Source organism: Ostrea edulis, chromosome 6 (assembly GCF_947568905.1).
Source record: "Ostrea edulis chromosome 6, xbOstEdul1.1, whole genome shotgun sequence".
Classification (NCBI taxonomy): Eukaryota; Metazoa; Mollusca; class Bivalvia; order Ostreida; family Ostreidae; genus Ostrea; species Ostrea edulis.
In genome coordinates this window covers 76,807,731-76,825,889 of record NC_079169.1, presented here as the reverse complement: position 1 = coordinate 76,825,889, position 18,159 = coordinate 76,807,731, and the positions used below count along the sequence as shown (strand labels likewise).

General features: G+C 35.1%; 1 protein-coding gene across 7 annotated transcripts in view; it reads right to left on the bottom strand.

Moving 5' to 3' along the window:
* The window catches only part of LOC125683208 (liprin-beta-1-like), a 77,261-nt gene that overhangs the window by 44,402 nt on the left and 14,700 nt on the right, over nucleotides 1-18,159 (bottom strand). For 5 of the 7 annotated variants that reach the window (XM_048924087.2, XM_048924089.2, XM_048924088.2 and 2 more), the window contains one exon: nucleotides 17,060-17,242. In XM_048924087.2, the coding sequence (XP_048780044.2) occupies nucleotides 17,060-17,242 (183 nt within the window). Of the gene's footprint in view, nucleotides 1-1,545; nucleotides 1,683-3,588; nucleotides 3,664-17,059; nucleotides 17,243-18,159 lie in introns of those variants that run through there. The other 2 variants (XM_048924090.2, XM_048924092.2) reach the window with 2 other exon arrangements.

Below are 18,159 nucleotides of genomic sequence, written 5' to 3'. Positions count from 1 at the left end.
AAAAATATACACAACCTTGGTAAAATGTAGGCATACTTTTGAATTACATGCATGATATGAAAGTTCTAGCTTGAAATCTGTGGGAAGGAGTTACCAAAAAAGTTCAATACCATGTCGCTCATGAAAATCTTATAAGAAAAGCAAAATTCTGACAATAGGCACAATATCATCAAATCCATTAATACTCAGCATCCTGTGTAATGCAAGAGTTCTAGATTGAAAACTGTTGGAGTTAATACAAACCATACACCTTGTCTGCATCATTTCACCAAACTACGAGTTCTATGACTAGAATTCTGCTATTCTATTAGCTCAAAAAGTTTTTAATTCACTAAATGGAAATCTCAACTTCAATTTTGAGAGCATTTCATGTGGTATATTTAGTCAATTTCAAGCTCTGAAGTTCAGATCAGACATTGTGAAAACATTAGAAGAATATTATATAAAAATTTCAAGTTTGAAATCTGTAGGACAAATCATGTACCTAAGTGGGACGTATGGATGTAAAACACTATGCAATATTACCCCTGACTTAGATGTGGGGTACTTCAGCAAGCTAGAGGCTAACTGGCAACTCTCTTATTCTATGATAACCTGATAACATGTATACACGTATCAACACTTCGCCGCGAGTTACGTCCCTTCGCGGGGTCAACCAATGGTCAATCGGTGAAAAACCAAGTTTTCCTTCTTTACCTTACCAAATGTAAGATGTTATTACTTTGAATTTTAGCCAATTACCAAGTTTTCATACAAGTTAATGGGTTGCCCCAATCTGGGGCATATTGTAGATTGTAGTTGACTGCAATTGATGGAAAAATAACAGATATCAAAGCTACAGAGAGGAAAATTACAAAGCCAACGTAGGGAAATACGATTTTTATCCGGGAGATGGCGGACAAGGGACGTAACTTTCGCGAAGTGTTGATACGTGTATTATATATATATATATTGGTTTTATTTTTCATTACATTTTATTTTCATCTTATATACTTTTATTTCATTTATTCATTTTTTATTACTGAAGTCTCTAAGAAGCATAGGGACGTTAACCGAGACTGAAAGAGCCTCAGTCCCTCTCGATCACTATTTAATAGTAGTAAGGTGTGGGACATAATAAAAAAAATTCAACAGAGCGAAAATGATAAAACCTAAATATTTCCGAAGGATATTAGGATCAGGATTTCCATTACACCTAAAACAATCTTACCCATAGGTCTGACAGTTTAAAATAAATTTGCTTTAAGTATAAAGAGACTGGTCTTTGTTTTGTTTTCGGGGGAACAGTTCACAGTGCATGTTGAACATCACACCACTGTGCGTCGCCTAATGCTTAAGAGAGGATGTGGCATTCACATGCTTAGGGTAATGTCTTTCTAAGCAAAAGCTTTGACAGTTTACAACTCAAGAAAACTTTTCTAAGACAATGTTTGAAATAGTTGAAATATTTTTAAAATGAACAACCCCTACAATACCACTGTTTCTTTCTCAGTACAGGAAATATATTGTATCTCTACGTTCCGATATCTGAGAGGAAAAACTTACCGTATAAATATCACAAGCAAACCAATGTTTGCTAGATTATCCTTCCACTTCGTTTCTTCTCTTTATTATTTTTTTTTTGTCTGAATATGGTTCCTTGTGAAGGGCAAGGTCATTTAAGTTTACTATGCGTTAGATAAGTCGTACGCAGTAGAGTTAGAATTCGACATACATGTAGTGTTTCACAAAGCTAGTAAAATTTGAAATACAAACATAATGTCAAAATTGTCTCAATATAATGTTATCCCACAAAAATTAGTTTCGGTCATATTAGCATCAAAGGTTTACCTACAATCTTACACTTCAGAAAAAGCCAATCCTTTTATAAAAAGGAGGAAAATTTGATATGGATAGAAAGTGGAGGATAAGTATCTGGTACAACAATACATTGTATTTTGAAATTGAAATCTTTCAACTTTACCTTATACACTTAAAAAAAATGCAGTTTTTAGAAGAAAGTAATCTTGAAACAAAATGTGTTTGTGAAACACAAATGCCCCCGATAATGGTCAATTCCAAAGATGGTCAAGGTCACAAGGACAACTATCTTGGTATCAGTAGAAGGATCTTCTTACAAGAAATGCTCATCTGCAATATGAGAGCTCTAATATTTACCATTTAGAAGTTATGACCAATGTCAATTTTTTAAAAAAATTGTTCAAATGTCAAGGTCAAAAGCTTTAATACCCATGAAAAGGTCTTGTCACAAGAAATACTCATGTGAAATATCAAAGCTCTAGCACTTACTGTTCAAAAGTTATTAGCAAGGTTAAAGTTTAAGACAGGATGATAGAAAGGACAAAAACAATATGCCCCCCGATCTTCGATCTCGGGGGCATACAAATATTATTGAAAACACCTGCTTTTGATCAGCAAAAGTGAAACTCAAACAAAACTGGGGTTATGGAAATTATTTATCTATAGTCAGAAATTTAGACCACAGAAGTTCAGTGTGCAAGTTGAGAATTTCTTCTCATAGGTTAAAAATCGAAATGGGTAGATTTGCCAACATTCCTAGAAAGAACCGAATATGCACTAATTGTAAATCTAATACCATTGAAAATGAAATACAGTTATCAATAACATGTGAAAAATATGATAACAAAAGAAAAGAAATAATTAATTTTACTGAAAAAAAAGAAAGATCCAAAACTTTCCGCTTTAGATAATGAACAAAAATTAGTTTGGTTACTCAACTCAGAAAAAAGAAGAAATTCTTTATCTACTAGGCAGATTTATTAATAATAACATAATATAGCAACATATTTATATATATATTGGGTCCTCAATACCATAAACTGATATTTTAAGATTTATCTAGCACAGTCGTAAAAAAAAAAAAATGTTGGTGTATATAAAAAAAAATCAAATTTAAACATATACTGAAAATTTTATTTATTTATGAAAATTATTTAAAAAGTTAGCTGGATTTCAAATTTAGACTTAAGTCTGTACATTCTCAGTTTATGGTCTTTAGGCCTGGTGGGGGCCCAGGGGGCAAAGCCAAGTGAGGGGCCCAGGGGGCGAAGCTTGGTAATTGCCCAGGGGGCGAAGCCACCGGAAGCTCCTGGATTTTATATAGGGCTTGAAATATGTCTCTTATGTAGTCACGTTAACTCTTTTCTGTCAATTTTAATGAGGAGAAATGAAAATGACACAAATTTTATGAGTTTTTAAAAAATAAAATAAAAGTTTTCCCAATAAAAGTAACAATAAATCAAAATATCTTGTCATTTATTTCTCTGGGAATGGAAAAATGATTGCTTCTTTTATCGTTTGTTTGTTTTTTTTTAAACAAGAGATCATATATGCACAATTTACCTTATATTTGAAAATTTTAGGAGGCGCGTGTTTCCCTTAAATGCGCAACTGGGAGCAGGCTTACAAATCTTTACCGAAGAAATAAACACAATTGAAATAGTTCAGAGATGGGCTGCTAGTTATATCAATGGCAAACACAGCAACACTTCTAGTGTCAGTGACATGATACAACACCTACAATGGGGAAAAAAACCTAGGAGACAGACGAACAGACACACGACTTACCATGTTACATAAAATAGTCCAAGAATTAGTGGCCAAACATAAAACAGACCCATTCCCCATCTCAGACTACCACGCAACATGCAAACACTCTCATTCCAAATTCCATCTTGTTGAACTCAATTTACTATAGTAGGCAAAATTAATTCTTCCAACGCACTTTATAAAAAAAAAAGTGGAGTCATTTCCCTTTTGACACTGCTGATAATGAGCGACTCAGATGAGTCGTTCAAAGCAGCATTTTCAGCTTCACCTCATCAATACTGATTTATGTCTCACATTGTAAATAGTTTTAAACCCTAAATCATTTGTTGTCCTTTTTTTTATCTAGCAATCGCTAACCCCGTATAATCTTTAAGAACTTGTAGGGATTACTCGTTGATTATCATCATGGTTAAAAGAATTACCGTTCTTTGACCATGGACGGAGGGATAAATTTCAAACATGCATGTATATGGGAAAAGAGTACCAATTCATTTCCCATAGACCTCAATGTTAACCTTTGGCCCTCTCACTAATTAACTATATCGATTTTAAATAAATGACCACAAACATTTCAATGTTCATTCCAAGTGTTGATAAAAAATGACAAAAAATATATAGGGTCCCGTGCCTTTTATAGGCCATATTTGTACTTTTTTAAAACACATAGCAATCTGCAGTAAATTACACACTTCATTTTAAGCACACCCCTACCATGGTAATTTCCTCAGTCATTTCTCGATTTTGTACGATAATTTTTCATCCTGACAATTAATTTGAACCTCTATAATATTTCTTTCAATTCCAAATAATTTCACTCTTGATATTAGCCAATCACGCAACACCTAGACATTTATATCTCCGCTCAATCTTGGGTAAACTCCGTCCGGGTTACGCATACGGGGGTTTGGTACTCTCATTCCATATAGAATTTTTTTTTAAACCTGAGAATCAATGTTTTAACTAGGACATAAAACGCACAAAGCGCCAACCCTGAAAATGGTATAAACATATATATTTTCAAAACTCAGCACAACAAATGTACATTTTCTCTCATCCGAGCCAAAGGCTCTTGAAAATGAGCTTTTCTGAACGAACACACTCTCTTCTAAAGAACCATATTCGCAAACCGACATGCCACAAAGTATTCAATAAAGGGTTAACAGTAATATTCTGTGGTCAATAAAACATCGCTGTACAAAACTTCTATTTACATTAAAGAGATTCTAGTTTTGAAGTCATGCCCGAAGAATCAGAGAGGACTCTGGGGGTATTAAATTATTAAGGAAGCTAGCCCTCTAAAATTCTTCTTCATCAGAACAACATGTCGACATTTTTATGTAGCGCACAGTGGAAGCTTTTTAAACCGCGACCCTTAACACCAGAGTTGAACCGCAGGAAAAGATATTAAGTTTTATGAAATTCAATCCTTCTTAAAGGTCATGTGAGCGTTACGGCCCCAAGGGCACTTTTTGTTTGTTTGCTATGTTTAAACCAGCTAAGAAAAACAATTTCATTAGCTATAGAATCGGTTATCAACACTCTGTGCATATACATGTATGGTGTAGGTACATTTTGTTCGGAGAGCATATTTTACCAGAATTATTAAAATTACAAACATAAATTGTCGATCAAAATTCAAAAGACCTACCAGTATAAGAATGTCAAACAAAAGAGATGCCATATCCATAAAGAATATATACTTTTATTCATAAATATTGTAGTGACATTTATGTAGAAGACGTTTTAATGACAGTGAGCTCCCAGAACACAATTGCATAATTATATATTAATATCAAATGAACATCTCAGATAAAGATTAAATTCTACACGAATTAAAACATGGAGAATAATATGGGAATAATATAAAACACAAGAATAATATAAAACATATGAACTATTTTCTTTTATACCAAAAAAAAAATTGATTTGATGAAAGCAAATTAAAAGTCAAACTTACAACCTTGTTATATGGAACTTTCCAAGCGTCAGGTAGACATGAAGATAGAGAATGTTAACGACATAAGCTGGCAGGATGTTCACAAACTATGGGTTTGTACGTATGGACACAACTTAGCAAAGTGACCCTCGCAGACAAACCTGCTCTCTGGAACAGACCACGACTTCTAACACAGACTCCTGCATGCAGTGTACGATTATTACGCAGCATCCACGGATAATCCTCGTATACAGACGAGAATGGTAACGGCAACAATATAGGAAGCTAAGAATACGGTTTTATAGACAAAAAGCACCGGGGGGACCAGTCTATTCGTACATCTCGCAGCCCTTTTGGTAATATTTGCCACTCAGGATAAACTTGAAAGTCAAGCCAGGTAAGATGGAGGAATGCAACATTGCAGTTTTGAATCCTTCTTTAGAAGACAGGACAGACTCAATCTAGGATGTTAACAGGGCACGATTATTTAGAAGGTGTCGTGGAGACAGCTGTATTGGAAAATGCGCCTTAAAGATCACGCTGGTACATCTCCAACACGCAAATTGTGCAGCAGAAGAACGATCAATCTGTCAATGTTAATATCCAGTGGACAATGTCTGAATAACACTAATCAGCACCTAGGTCTCAGCTAAAGAAAACATGTACACTTGCTCTACACCTACTGAAACGCCGGTTTTGATAATCGTCCCCTCACCGCGAGGTCGGATAATAAATTTCTCTAAATGGCCAGCCTAGCCTATTATTTATCATTATTTCTTTCCATGTACTGTTTCACTATGTAAAAAAAGCCCCAACATACCAATTAAAAATGAATTAGTAGTATTATCAGACGACACATGCACTTATTGCGTATTTGCATTGTTGTTATAAGAGTTCAAAATGTATGAGAGTATACATGTAGATGCGACGCTTCTGCGTTACAGTTCATACTCTCACGTATTTTTCAAAAATGAAATTCAAAATCTACTTTCTTATCTGTCGGAATACCCTGCTCCTAAAGCAGATGTACTATATAAATCAAGATTCAAGCGCACATTGTTCACAACTGCAACGCAATCATGAGGAAATGGCTCTCATTACAATTTGTAGAGATAAACAAGTGAAGATAATAAATACAGATGAATCCTATAAAGAATAAAGAACTAATGGAAGAACAAACATGAACCCCTGGACATAGCAGAGGTGGGATCAGGTACCTGGGAGGAGTAAGCATCCCATGTTGACCAGTCACACCCGCCATGAGCCCTATATCTTGATCAGGTAAACGGAGTAATCCATAGTAAAAACAAGATGTGTTTGTGAAACACAAATGCCCCCGATAATGGCCAATTCCAAAGATGGCCAATGTCACAAGGACAAATATCTTGGTACTAGTAGAAAGATCTTGTCACAAGAAATGCCCATGCTCCAATATAAATTTACCATTTAGAAGTTATGACCAATGTCATTTTTTGTAAAAAGTAGGTCAAACTCCAAGGTCAAAATCACGGGGTCAAACATTTTGGTACCCAAGGAAAGGTCTTGTCACAAGAAATACTTATGTGAAATATCAAACCTCTAGCACTTACTATTCAAAAGTTAATAGCAAGGTTAAAGTTTTCAAAATGTAGGTCAAACGCCAAGGTCAAGGTCAATTAAAAATAAAATAAAAGTAGGTCAAACTCCAAGGTCAAGATCACGGGGTCAAACATTTTGGTACCCGAGGAAAGGTCTTGTCACAAGAAAAACTTATGTGAAATATCAAAGCTGTAGCACTCACTGTTCAAAAGTTATTAGCAAGGTTAAAGTTTTCAAAAAGTAGGTCAAACGCCAAGGTCAATGTCAATTTTTTTAAAAAGTAGGTCAAACTCCAAGGTCAAGATCACGGGGTCAAACATTTTGGTACCCGAGGAAAGGTCACAAGAAACACTTATGTGAAATGTCAAAGCTGTAGCACTTACTGTTCAAAAGTTATTAGCAAGGTTAAAGTTTTCAAAAAGTAGGTCAAACACCAAGGTCAAGGTCACAGGGAATGTTGGTACCCACGGAAATGTCTTGTCACAGGGAATACTCATGTGAAATACCAAAGCTCTAGCACTTACTGTTCAAATGTTATTAACAAGGTTAAAGTTTCAGACAGAATGACAGAATTACAAAATGACAGACAGGACAAAAACAATATTCCCCCGATCTTCGATGCATAATTAGTATGTAAAGAATGACCTAACGATTGGTATGAAAAACGTCAAACAGCAATCGACTCAGCGATAGCTTTTTTTCCCCGAAAATTAGACCATTGCAACGACCATAGAATTTGCGAAATGCTGACTTTAAACGAGACTGTTGAATCCCTTGTAACATCAACAAGTCTGCCTGCCTTGATTGAAAAAAAATTAATCGTACGGAGAACATGCTCTATCAAAGACAGAAACATTGGAGTAAATTATGTAAATATTAGATAATGAAAATACAAATGAGGTCCTCAAGAGCCTAGTCGCTCAATTGGGTCGATTAACTTAAAGCGGCATGGACACGTTTGAGTTGAAAATTTTATTTTTCCATTTCTATTGTTTACAATGCTTAACTAAAGTATTTCTAATGGTCAACCAAAATTTTAATATCAGTTTTTGAGTTACAAGTAAGATACAGCACTCACAATTCCTTGTTATGTCAACAATGCTCGTGCCATGTTTCTGTTTACAAATAGATTGCTTAATTGAAAATAAGTCTGTTTAAAACAAAATGAGGTGTGCTAAACGCTAGAAACTATTTAATTATGTTACGAATTGTAAATTGAAAAATCTGCTTAAACCAACTTTTACTAGTATATTTAATCTATGTTAACAGAAACATGACACGAGCCTTGTTTACCTAACAAAGAGTTGTGAGCTCTGTATCTCCCATGTATCTTGACAACTGACATTCAAATTTTTGCTAACCATTAGAGATACCTTAGTTAAGCATTATAAACATTAAAAATGGAAATATAAAATTTGAAAATTTTCAGCTCAAATCGTGTCCATGTCCCTTTAACAAAACTCAACAAGCAGTGGTTCTGAGAAAAATACGGAATTTTTGTCGGTCAGTCAAAACTATGGCATCACTGGTAATCGCGCCATAATTTAGACCATCAAATTTGTAACAGGCACAGAATTGTTCTCAAGAAAAATTCAATTTCTAGTGATTCGAAACCATGGCAGTGTGTAATTCAAATTGTTCTACAGCGTAACAACTCGGGACCACTAAAGGAATATTTGTGCCTAACTGTAGAGCTGTACCTTGGGGGTGGGGGAAGGGTGGAGATGATCGGGTGGGGGTGTTTTATCTCTTCCTTTTTTCTTTTTTTTTACCAGAGAGCTACAGTTTTGCAGCTTACAGTTACTTGTATCTGTATGATACTTTGAAAGGTAAGTTGATAATCGATGACGACAAACAGATCCCCTCTCCCATTATTTTTCGCGAGGTCCATCAAACTGGGTGTACTTGTACTCCTTCTTGTGCTGTTAACCTTAGACCAACTGACTTCTAACCCAGTCACGGCAGTCAGGATCTTTCTAATCCAGTCACGGCAGTCAGGATCTTTCTAATCCAGTCACGACAGTCAGGATCTCTATAACACAGTCACGACAGTCAGGATCTCTATAACACAGTCACGACAGTCAGGATCTTTATGACCCAGTCACGACAGTCAGGATCTTTCTAATCCAGTCACGACAGTCAGGATCTTTCTAATCCAGTCACGACAGTCAGGATCTTTCTAATCCAATCACGACAGTCAGGATCTCTCTAATCCAGCCACGGCAGTCAGGATCTTTCTAATCCAGTTACAACAGTCAGGATCTTTCTAATCCAGTCACGACAGTCAGGATCTTTCTAATCCAGTCACGGCAGTCAGGATCTTTCTAATCCAGTCACGACAGTCAGGGATCTTTCTAATCCAGTCACGGCAGTCAGGATCTCTATAACACAGTCACGGCAGTCAGGATCTCTATAACACAGTCACGGCAGTCAGGATCTCTATAACACAGTCACGGCAGTCAGGATCTCTATAACACAGTCACGGCAGTCAGGATCTCTATAACACAGTCACGGCAGTCAGGATCTCTATAACCCAGTCACGACAGTCAGAATCTCTCTAATCCAGTCACGGCAGTCAGGATCTTTCTAATCCAGTCACGGCAGTCAGGATCTCTATAACCCAGTCACGACAGTCAGGATCTTTCTAATCCAGTCACGACAGTCAGGATCTTTCTAATCCAATCACGACAGTCAGGATCGTTCTAACCCAATCACGGCAGTCAGGATCTTTCTAATCCAGTCACGACAGTCAGGATCTCTATAACCCAGTCACGACAGTCAGGATCTTTCTAATCCAGTCACGACAGTCAGGATCTCTACAACCCAGTCACGACAGTCAGGATCTTTCTAATCCAGTCACGACAGTCAGGATCTCTATAACACAGTCACGACAGTCAGGATCTTTCTAATCCAGTCACGGCAGTCAGGATCTTTCTAATCCAGTTACAACAGTCAGGATCTTTCTAATCCAGTCACGACAGCCAGGATCTCTATAACACAGTCACGACAGTCAGGATCTTTCTAACCCAGTCACGGCAGTCAGGATCTTTTTAATCCAGTCACGACAGTCAGGACTTCTCTAATCCAGTCACGACAGTCAGGATCTTTCTAATCCAGTCACGACAGTCAGGATCTCTATAACACAGTCACGACAGTCAGGATCTCTCTAATGCAGTCACGGCAGTCAGGATTTTTCTAATCCAGTCACGACAGTCAGGATCTCTCTAACACAGTCACGACAGTCAGGATCTTTCTCCGATCATTGTCGTTACAGTTAGAATGTATCATCATCCTAAATTAAAGAACTTTGACTTGAGGACTAGAAATCATTTTCGCAGTGTCTCTCCTAAATGAACACGGCAGGTGATGGTCAACATGGATAGCGAAGTATTGGAGTGCACTTTTCAAATTATTAACAATTTATAGATTTTAAAAGATGCACAACAGAAAATGTTTGTGAACATTTGCAATGTATCAGAAAAATCTTCATTTTACTATATAAATAGACATGCTCTATAGTGCGATTGGGCAAGATTTTTATGGGGCGCCGTTGACTTTAAAAGCATTGATTGATTATTTTTGACATCTATTGCACAATTAATACTAACACGGAACGGTGTACAAAAAACCAAATAGAGCGCATTAGATAGAGAATATCACATGCTAAAATCCATATCACATGTCATATCAGCTGAGAGGCCCCACATCAGCCGAGAGGCCCCATATCGGAGGCCCCATATCAGCCGAGAGGCCCCATATCAGCCGAGAGCCCCTAAATCAGCCCGAGGGTCGAAGGCCAGTTCATTTCTATGGTATAAATCTTGAGACATTGAAACTCTGACACATTGATTCACTATGGTAAATATTTACTATCATAAACAAAATCTATCATATCGTTTCATTGAATTACAATAACGGTAAAAACGTTGATTAACTATGGTAAAACCTTGATACATTGATTTATACAGTAAAACCTTGATACATTGATTTATACAGTAAAACCTTGATACATTGATTTACCATGGTAAAAACTTAAACAAGCGAATACGTAATTTATTTGTTATCGTGTTCTTTGGACATTTTCATGCTTACATGTACAATTTCACAGCTATAAATATGGCACGCTGATTTTACATTTATTCCTCTTTCAAGACATCTCATGAATTCTATAAGATATCTTATATCTGTTATAAGATATCTTATAAAAGATATGAGATATCTTATATATTTTTCTTTTTAAGATATCTTATTAAATATATGAGATACTAATGTAGTATATAAGATATCTTATTAACTTTATAACATATCTTATTAACTTTATAACATATCTTATTAACTTTATAACATATCTTATTATCGATTTTGATATAAGATATTTCATAAGCTTTACACAATATCTTATACCTTAAGGGCTTTTATAAGATATTTTATAACTTTTATAAGGTATCTCGCATGTTTTATAAGATATCTTATAAAACATATAAGATATCATATGTTTTATAAGATATCTCATAAAGTTTATTAATATACCTTATATATCTTATAAGATATCTCATATATGAATTTTCATAAGATATCTTATAAACTTTATAAAATATCATATAAATTTACTTTTACAAGATATCTTATAAAACATATTAGAAATTTCGTATGCATTATAAGATATCTCAAAGTTTAAAGGGTCATATGACAAGGCCTTAAAACTATCTATTCGGAAAATAAAATATCTCTCATTGAAAATATTTCTTATTCTAAAGAGATATCTCTCTTTTAAGTTATACAGATGTATCTCTTTCACTTAGAGAGGTTGTCTTTCACTTAGAGAGGTTGTCTTTCACTTAGAGAGGTATGTCTTTCACTTAGAGAGGTTGTCTTTCACTTAGAGAGGTATGTCTTTCACTTAGAGAGGTATGTCTTTCACTTAGAGAGGTTGTCTTTCACTTAGAGATGTATGTCTTTCACTTGGAAATATATTTCTTTTATTCAGAGGGATATATCTTTCATGTAGAGACATATCTCTTTCTCTTAGAGAGGTATCTCCAAGAAATATCTTCAAGAGAATTTGAATGAGTGATAGCTTTAAAAAACAAGAGATATCTCTTTAAGCGTTCAAAGGAGATATCTATCTCTCAACAAAAAGAGATATCTGTCTAAGTTAATAAAGAGATATTTCTCGATTATTTTTATTCTGGTCGAATGCACATGGAATGCTCCCCAAAACGAAAACCCGCCAAAATCGTACAAAGATTCAGAGACAGGGGAATCTACAAATACAGGTATTATATGAGCCCTGCTACCCCTACAAATACAGGTATTATATGAGCCCTGCTACCCCTACAAATACAGGTATTATATGAGCCCTGCTAAAGTTGACATTGTACTACTAGTCAGGGAAGCAATTATTCCTAAGTTTAGATATAGTGTCCGTAATTCAAAATGGATATTGCTAAAGTACCACTTGATGTGCATCTACAGACACATTTGACGTTAGATATATTTAAATACAATAGATAATTTATCATCGACTGCAGGCGTATTCGATCTATTTGTAGTTGTGTTAGAGAGTGTGCATAGGGAAAGGAGGTATCTTTTTCTATTATTTCGGTATAATAATTCCTTATATATTATCAATAATATGTATAAAGGTTCTGAATGAAATATTTCTAAAAATATATAAATATAAGTCTTGATTACTGTAATTAATGTTTAATTTTTATTCATCATTAAATAAATATTATGAATTTATGATTCTATCAGAAGTTTTTACTACAAGTATATACTCCCCGATATGGCAGTGTGTAAGCTATTGAAGCAATTCATTATGGGTTTCCGGATATTAATCAAATAAACGAATAGATAAAAACAAAAGTTATTTCAGTTTGAGTATGCTACAGCTACAAATGTTTATAAATATTTATATTTTTATTGTTGATTTGTCTAAAATCCGTGACGCGCAAATGAGAGTTACAGACGTGTACAGTATAATCAGTCCAACAAATGATATCGTCATCATCACGTGACAGACATGTACAGTATAGCCAGTCCAGCAAATAATATCGTCATCATCACGTGACAGACATGTACAGTATAATCAGTCCAGCAAATAATATCGTCATCATCACGTGACAGACATGTACAGTATAGCCAGTCCAGCAAATGATATCGTCATTATCACGTGACAGACATGTACAGTATAATCAGTCCAGCAAATGATATCGTCATCATCACGTGACAGACATGTACAGTATAGCCAGTCCAGCAAATAATATCGTCATCATCACGTGACAGACATGTACAGTATAATCAGTCCAGCAAATGATATCGTCATCATCACGTGACAGACATGTACAGTATAATCAGTCCAGCAAATAATATCGTCATCATCACGTGACAGACATGTACAGTATAATCAGTCCAGCAAATGATATCGTCATCATCACGTGACAGACATGTACAGTATAGCCAGTCCAGCAAATGATATCGTCATCATCACGTGACAGACATGTACAGTATAATCAGTCCAGCAAATGATATCGTCATCATCACGTGACAGACATGTACAGTATAGCCAGTCCAGCAAATAATATCGTCATCATCACGTGACAGACATGTACAGTATAATCAGTCCAGCAAATGACATCGTCATCATCACGTGACAGACAGGTACAGTATAATCAGTCCAGCAAATGATATCGTCATTATCACGTGACAGACAGGTACAGTATAATCAGTCCAGCAAATAATATCGTCATCATCACGTGACATAAGTGGATGAACTATGACACAAATACATGTACGTGCATTTCTGAAACATGGTAGAAACTCAGAATCTAATAATATTCATGTTTGCTTCATTTACATACCATCATGATGGCACTTCATCATTTTATAAATCATAAAGGAGGAACACTACACCAGAGAAATGCTAGGTGAAAAGTGGAGGATATGTACAACAATATTTTGAAATTGAAAACCTTCAAATACTTTATGTGGTAAAAAACAACAAACAACCAAAAACCCGCAATTCTAATAGAAAGTAATCTGGAGAAGAAAAAATTAAAACACCTGCTGGTCTCGAACCAGTGCTCTACAGATCAACAGTTGACACGCTAAACCATTGCGCTACTCAGCTGGACTATGCATTTAGATATAAATGGAATAGAGAAATATTGCTGACATAATGGGCGGATTAGAGGAGTGTGGAAAAAAAAAATCCGAGAGACAAGGATGTTGGTCGCTGTAGGTCCCCAGTTCGCCCTGATGGGGGTCCAGTGGGCGAAGCCCCCGGAACGTCCCGTGTTAACTATATTTCAAAAATGAAATCTGGTGTAAAGCTAATAGAATCTTTGAGTACACATGCTGCAATTTAATTTGGGATGAGTAATGTTTCAGTTTTTAAACTTCATCCAATCCTGTTTGATAACGCTGATGGCTTCATGTGTCTAGCATCTCTTTCATTGACAGACTTGGGTGACGTCCGTCTTTTTTTATCTTTTCTCTGAACTTCCTCGATATACATGTTGTAGCACTTGTAAGTTTAAGATCTTTTGAGGCGCACCTGCTGATTTTAAAATGATTTATTCTAAGTTCTGCTGCATTTTAACCGGAAACATTGAATACCGAACCCTAAAAAACAATATTTCATACACATAGTTTTTTTTAATAAACTCTTTCAAAGTGATCTTACATAACTGGTAGTACATGTATTATTAATGGGTTTTTAAGTGAATATTCAAATAGAATTGTTTCATAATTTTGTTTCGATTTTTAAATGAAATATTTCATATACAATTTCCGTGCGTTTCTTCAAAAATGGTTTAAGATATCTGAAATTTTAGCTGATAATTGATGCTTACCTTTGTTAAATTTATTTTTGAATATATTCCCGTTTTTTGTCGAGTTACATGGGGTATAAAAATATGAATATATCTAAATGTAAGTTTAATTTCCTATCAATTCCTAAATTATCAAGGGAATCAAAATTCTGAAGTAATAATCATTCAACTCGCTAGGCGGTTAATGCCGTCCCAAACACAGGCACCTGAAGTAGGGACACTACTACCCCCCCCCCCTTCTGATTTTTTTATGGGCGATTATTTCTCCGAAATGTCTGGACTCCATATCTATCCCATCCAAATTTCGATTTATGTATTTCGTTTCACGCTTTTTGTAGCTTTAGAGATTGGCTTTCTATCGATATGCGTATTTTTATTATGCGGATATAGAAGACCAATCTCTAAAGCTTACAAAAAGCATAAAACGATTACATGAATCGAAATTGGAATGGGATAGAGAATCCACACATTTTGGAGATACTATCGCTGCAAAACAAAAAACAGAAGGGGGGGGGGTGTAGTGTCCATACTTCAGGTCATTCTCTATGTGAAGCTTGCGTAAGGCGCCCTCTGGTGAGAGAATGTACTTCAGGTGTCTGTGGTTCCAACAACCTCCTCGATCCTTCTCGCAATTTTTGCATTTGCTTATTACGTCACAAAAGTGGTGAAGGCCATGTTTGGGAGACATCATTGTAGTCAAATGGAAAAATATATCTCTTTAGCTCTAAGAGATGTCTCTCAAAGATAGAGAAATATATCTTTCGGAAATTTTTTAAAGAGATATTCCTTTAATTTTGAAAGTCATCTCTTTTACATCGATAAAGATATCTCCCTACCGCAAAGAGATATTTAGAAATTTCTAAAGGTTAGGAGAGAGATATCTCTCTAGGTTAATATATGTCTAACTTTACACTTAATCAAGGGTGTCTCTTTAGGTTGAATAGATATCTCTCTAAGTCAAATATACATACATGCATCTTTTTGAATGAATATAGTAAAACGATTTACCATAGGATCATATTTGTGCAGAAGGTGCGGATCCCATATGTTTGATGAATATTTGAACAGAGTTTACTTGATCAAGCGAAAGCACTATACTATACATGTATGAGCTGTGTGTGTGTATATGTATTATTTAAGTATGTGATAAATAGATTAGATGCTAAATTCCATACCGTGTCATTCCAGCCCTCGGGCGATCAGATATAGGCCACTCGGGCTGATATAATATGATATGGATTCTAGCATGGTCTATTTATTGATCATTATTTATTTATATCAATAAATAATTCTTGATGTTGGGAATTCTAATAGTTGATCAAATTTTCCTTCACATTTATCAATGTGAATAATGCGAATTCTTACAAAATATAAAACATCGATTGTTGATATAGAAAATTCTTGAAATGAAGAATACAATCTTAATTTTTTATATCAATCGATTTCTTAATATGAAAGTGGTTGATATTTATTGAATTACTGATTTTCAGATTTTGATATCTCGATTATTGAAATGAAAAACCCAGTTTATTGATATATAAAGGTATTTTGATAGAAAGAAATCTAAGTTTAATATCAATAATTCAAGAGAGAATATAGGGAAAACAAGTCAGCCCCTCACTTTGTTCCGCCAAATTCATACACGACAGATATAGGCAGAACACAATATCAAATGACATTGAAACATTTTTACATAATCATACATTCCATTGATTCAATTAAAGCAAAAATATTGTTTTCAGTGAAATAACAAAGCTTAACTATCTTACCAACCCCATTAAAAGTTTGTATTCCATCTATTTTTTTTTAGAAGATGATATGTTAATTCTAGATATCAGGGATTCAAATTCTTGATATCAAAAACTACAACTGTATTTATCAATATCAGGAAATAAGCGATAAATAGTACAACTGCACTCCATAGACTAATTACTACTGATTAATTGCTGCCGACTTTGGTTGAGTATTCTGGTTTAAAATAATCGAATACAAAAGTAAAGTTGAAATGGGTTCATGCGATACCATACAAAGGAGAAACAATAATTTAGCTATTTTTCCTGAATATTTTTATATTTAGGGCCCATTTGCAGCTACTGTAAAAATTTTGAATTAAATTAAAAATTTGAAAAGGGGAACCTACTGATTCCAGCATTTCCTCTGCTGCCTGCAGCCTAAGGCGGCGTTCGTTGTTGTTGTACTCAAGTTCTCGAATTTTCTCCCCTTGTGCCTCGACCTGATCCGACAGCACCGAAACTTGAAGCGCCAAGCTTTGCTTGTCTTTCTCCAGGCGCTGAATGGCACAGCCGTTGTCCCTGACCGTATCCTGTAACGACACAGAGTATATCCCCACCATTAACGGAAGCCAAACAATTCCAATCAATTTCTCCTCGATTAAACCATTCTTTATTGAACTATGCAAACATTTGCTGATTTATCTCAGGTATGGAATGAAATCATCTCGTGAATACACAGATAAAACACACAAATATTTGATTTTTTTCAGTGTATATCGAATTTTTCAGAAGGCAATTTTAGGTCAAATAGTGCAAGTCAGTTCTAAAGGGGTAATTAAGCGATATTTCGTTAATATACAACAATGATCAAAACTCATTGAAGTGCTCTTGGTGTGAGTCCGCTTCATGAAATACAATTCAATTAATTACAAGGTATAGTACACAATGTGAGATACGGTTATCACCGCTCTTTGTATTACAGGGAGTTTGACAGTAATGCAAAACAGATCCGAATTTAAAGTGCTCGAGAAAAAGTACAATACAAATATGTTTTCCGACTGCAGGTGGTTTTCCTCGAAGTCAACGCTAATTTTACAATCGATAATCCCCGCGTAAATTTGCAGTGCTTATAAACATGTAGTGTTCTCCGGGTAAAAAGAAAGCAAATCCTTTTAACCGAGAATGCTTTATTTGTAATTAAGAGTATATTTGAGACAAACCATGCATTAGAGTAATTTCATTAAATCTGCTGCATTCAGTGATCTCCGGTTGAAATTAATCATGCAGTATTAAGGGAAGCAAATTACTCACATTATTGGCATTACCCAAATTAGTCAAATGGACGAAAGCAAAGAACAAATTCGGATATGTAGCTTTAAATGATAATCAAGTACATTTCTGTCTAATAATGCACTGATGTAGTGATACATGCTGGAATACAGGAATTCAGACAAGCTGTCTACTGCCCGGTGATACAGAGGCTACTTGTGTGCTCATTACAGCATTC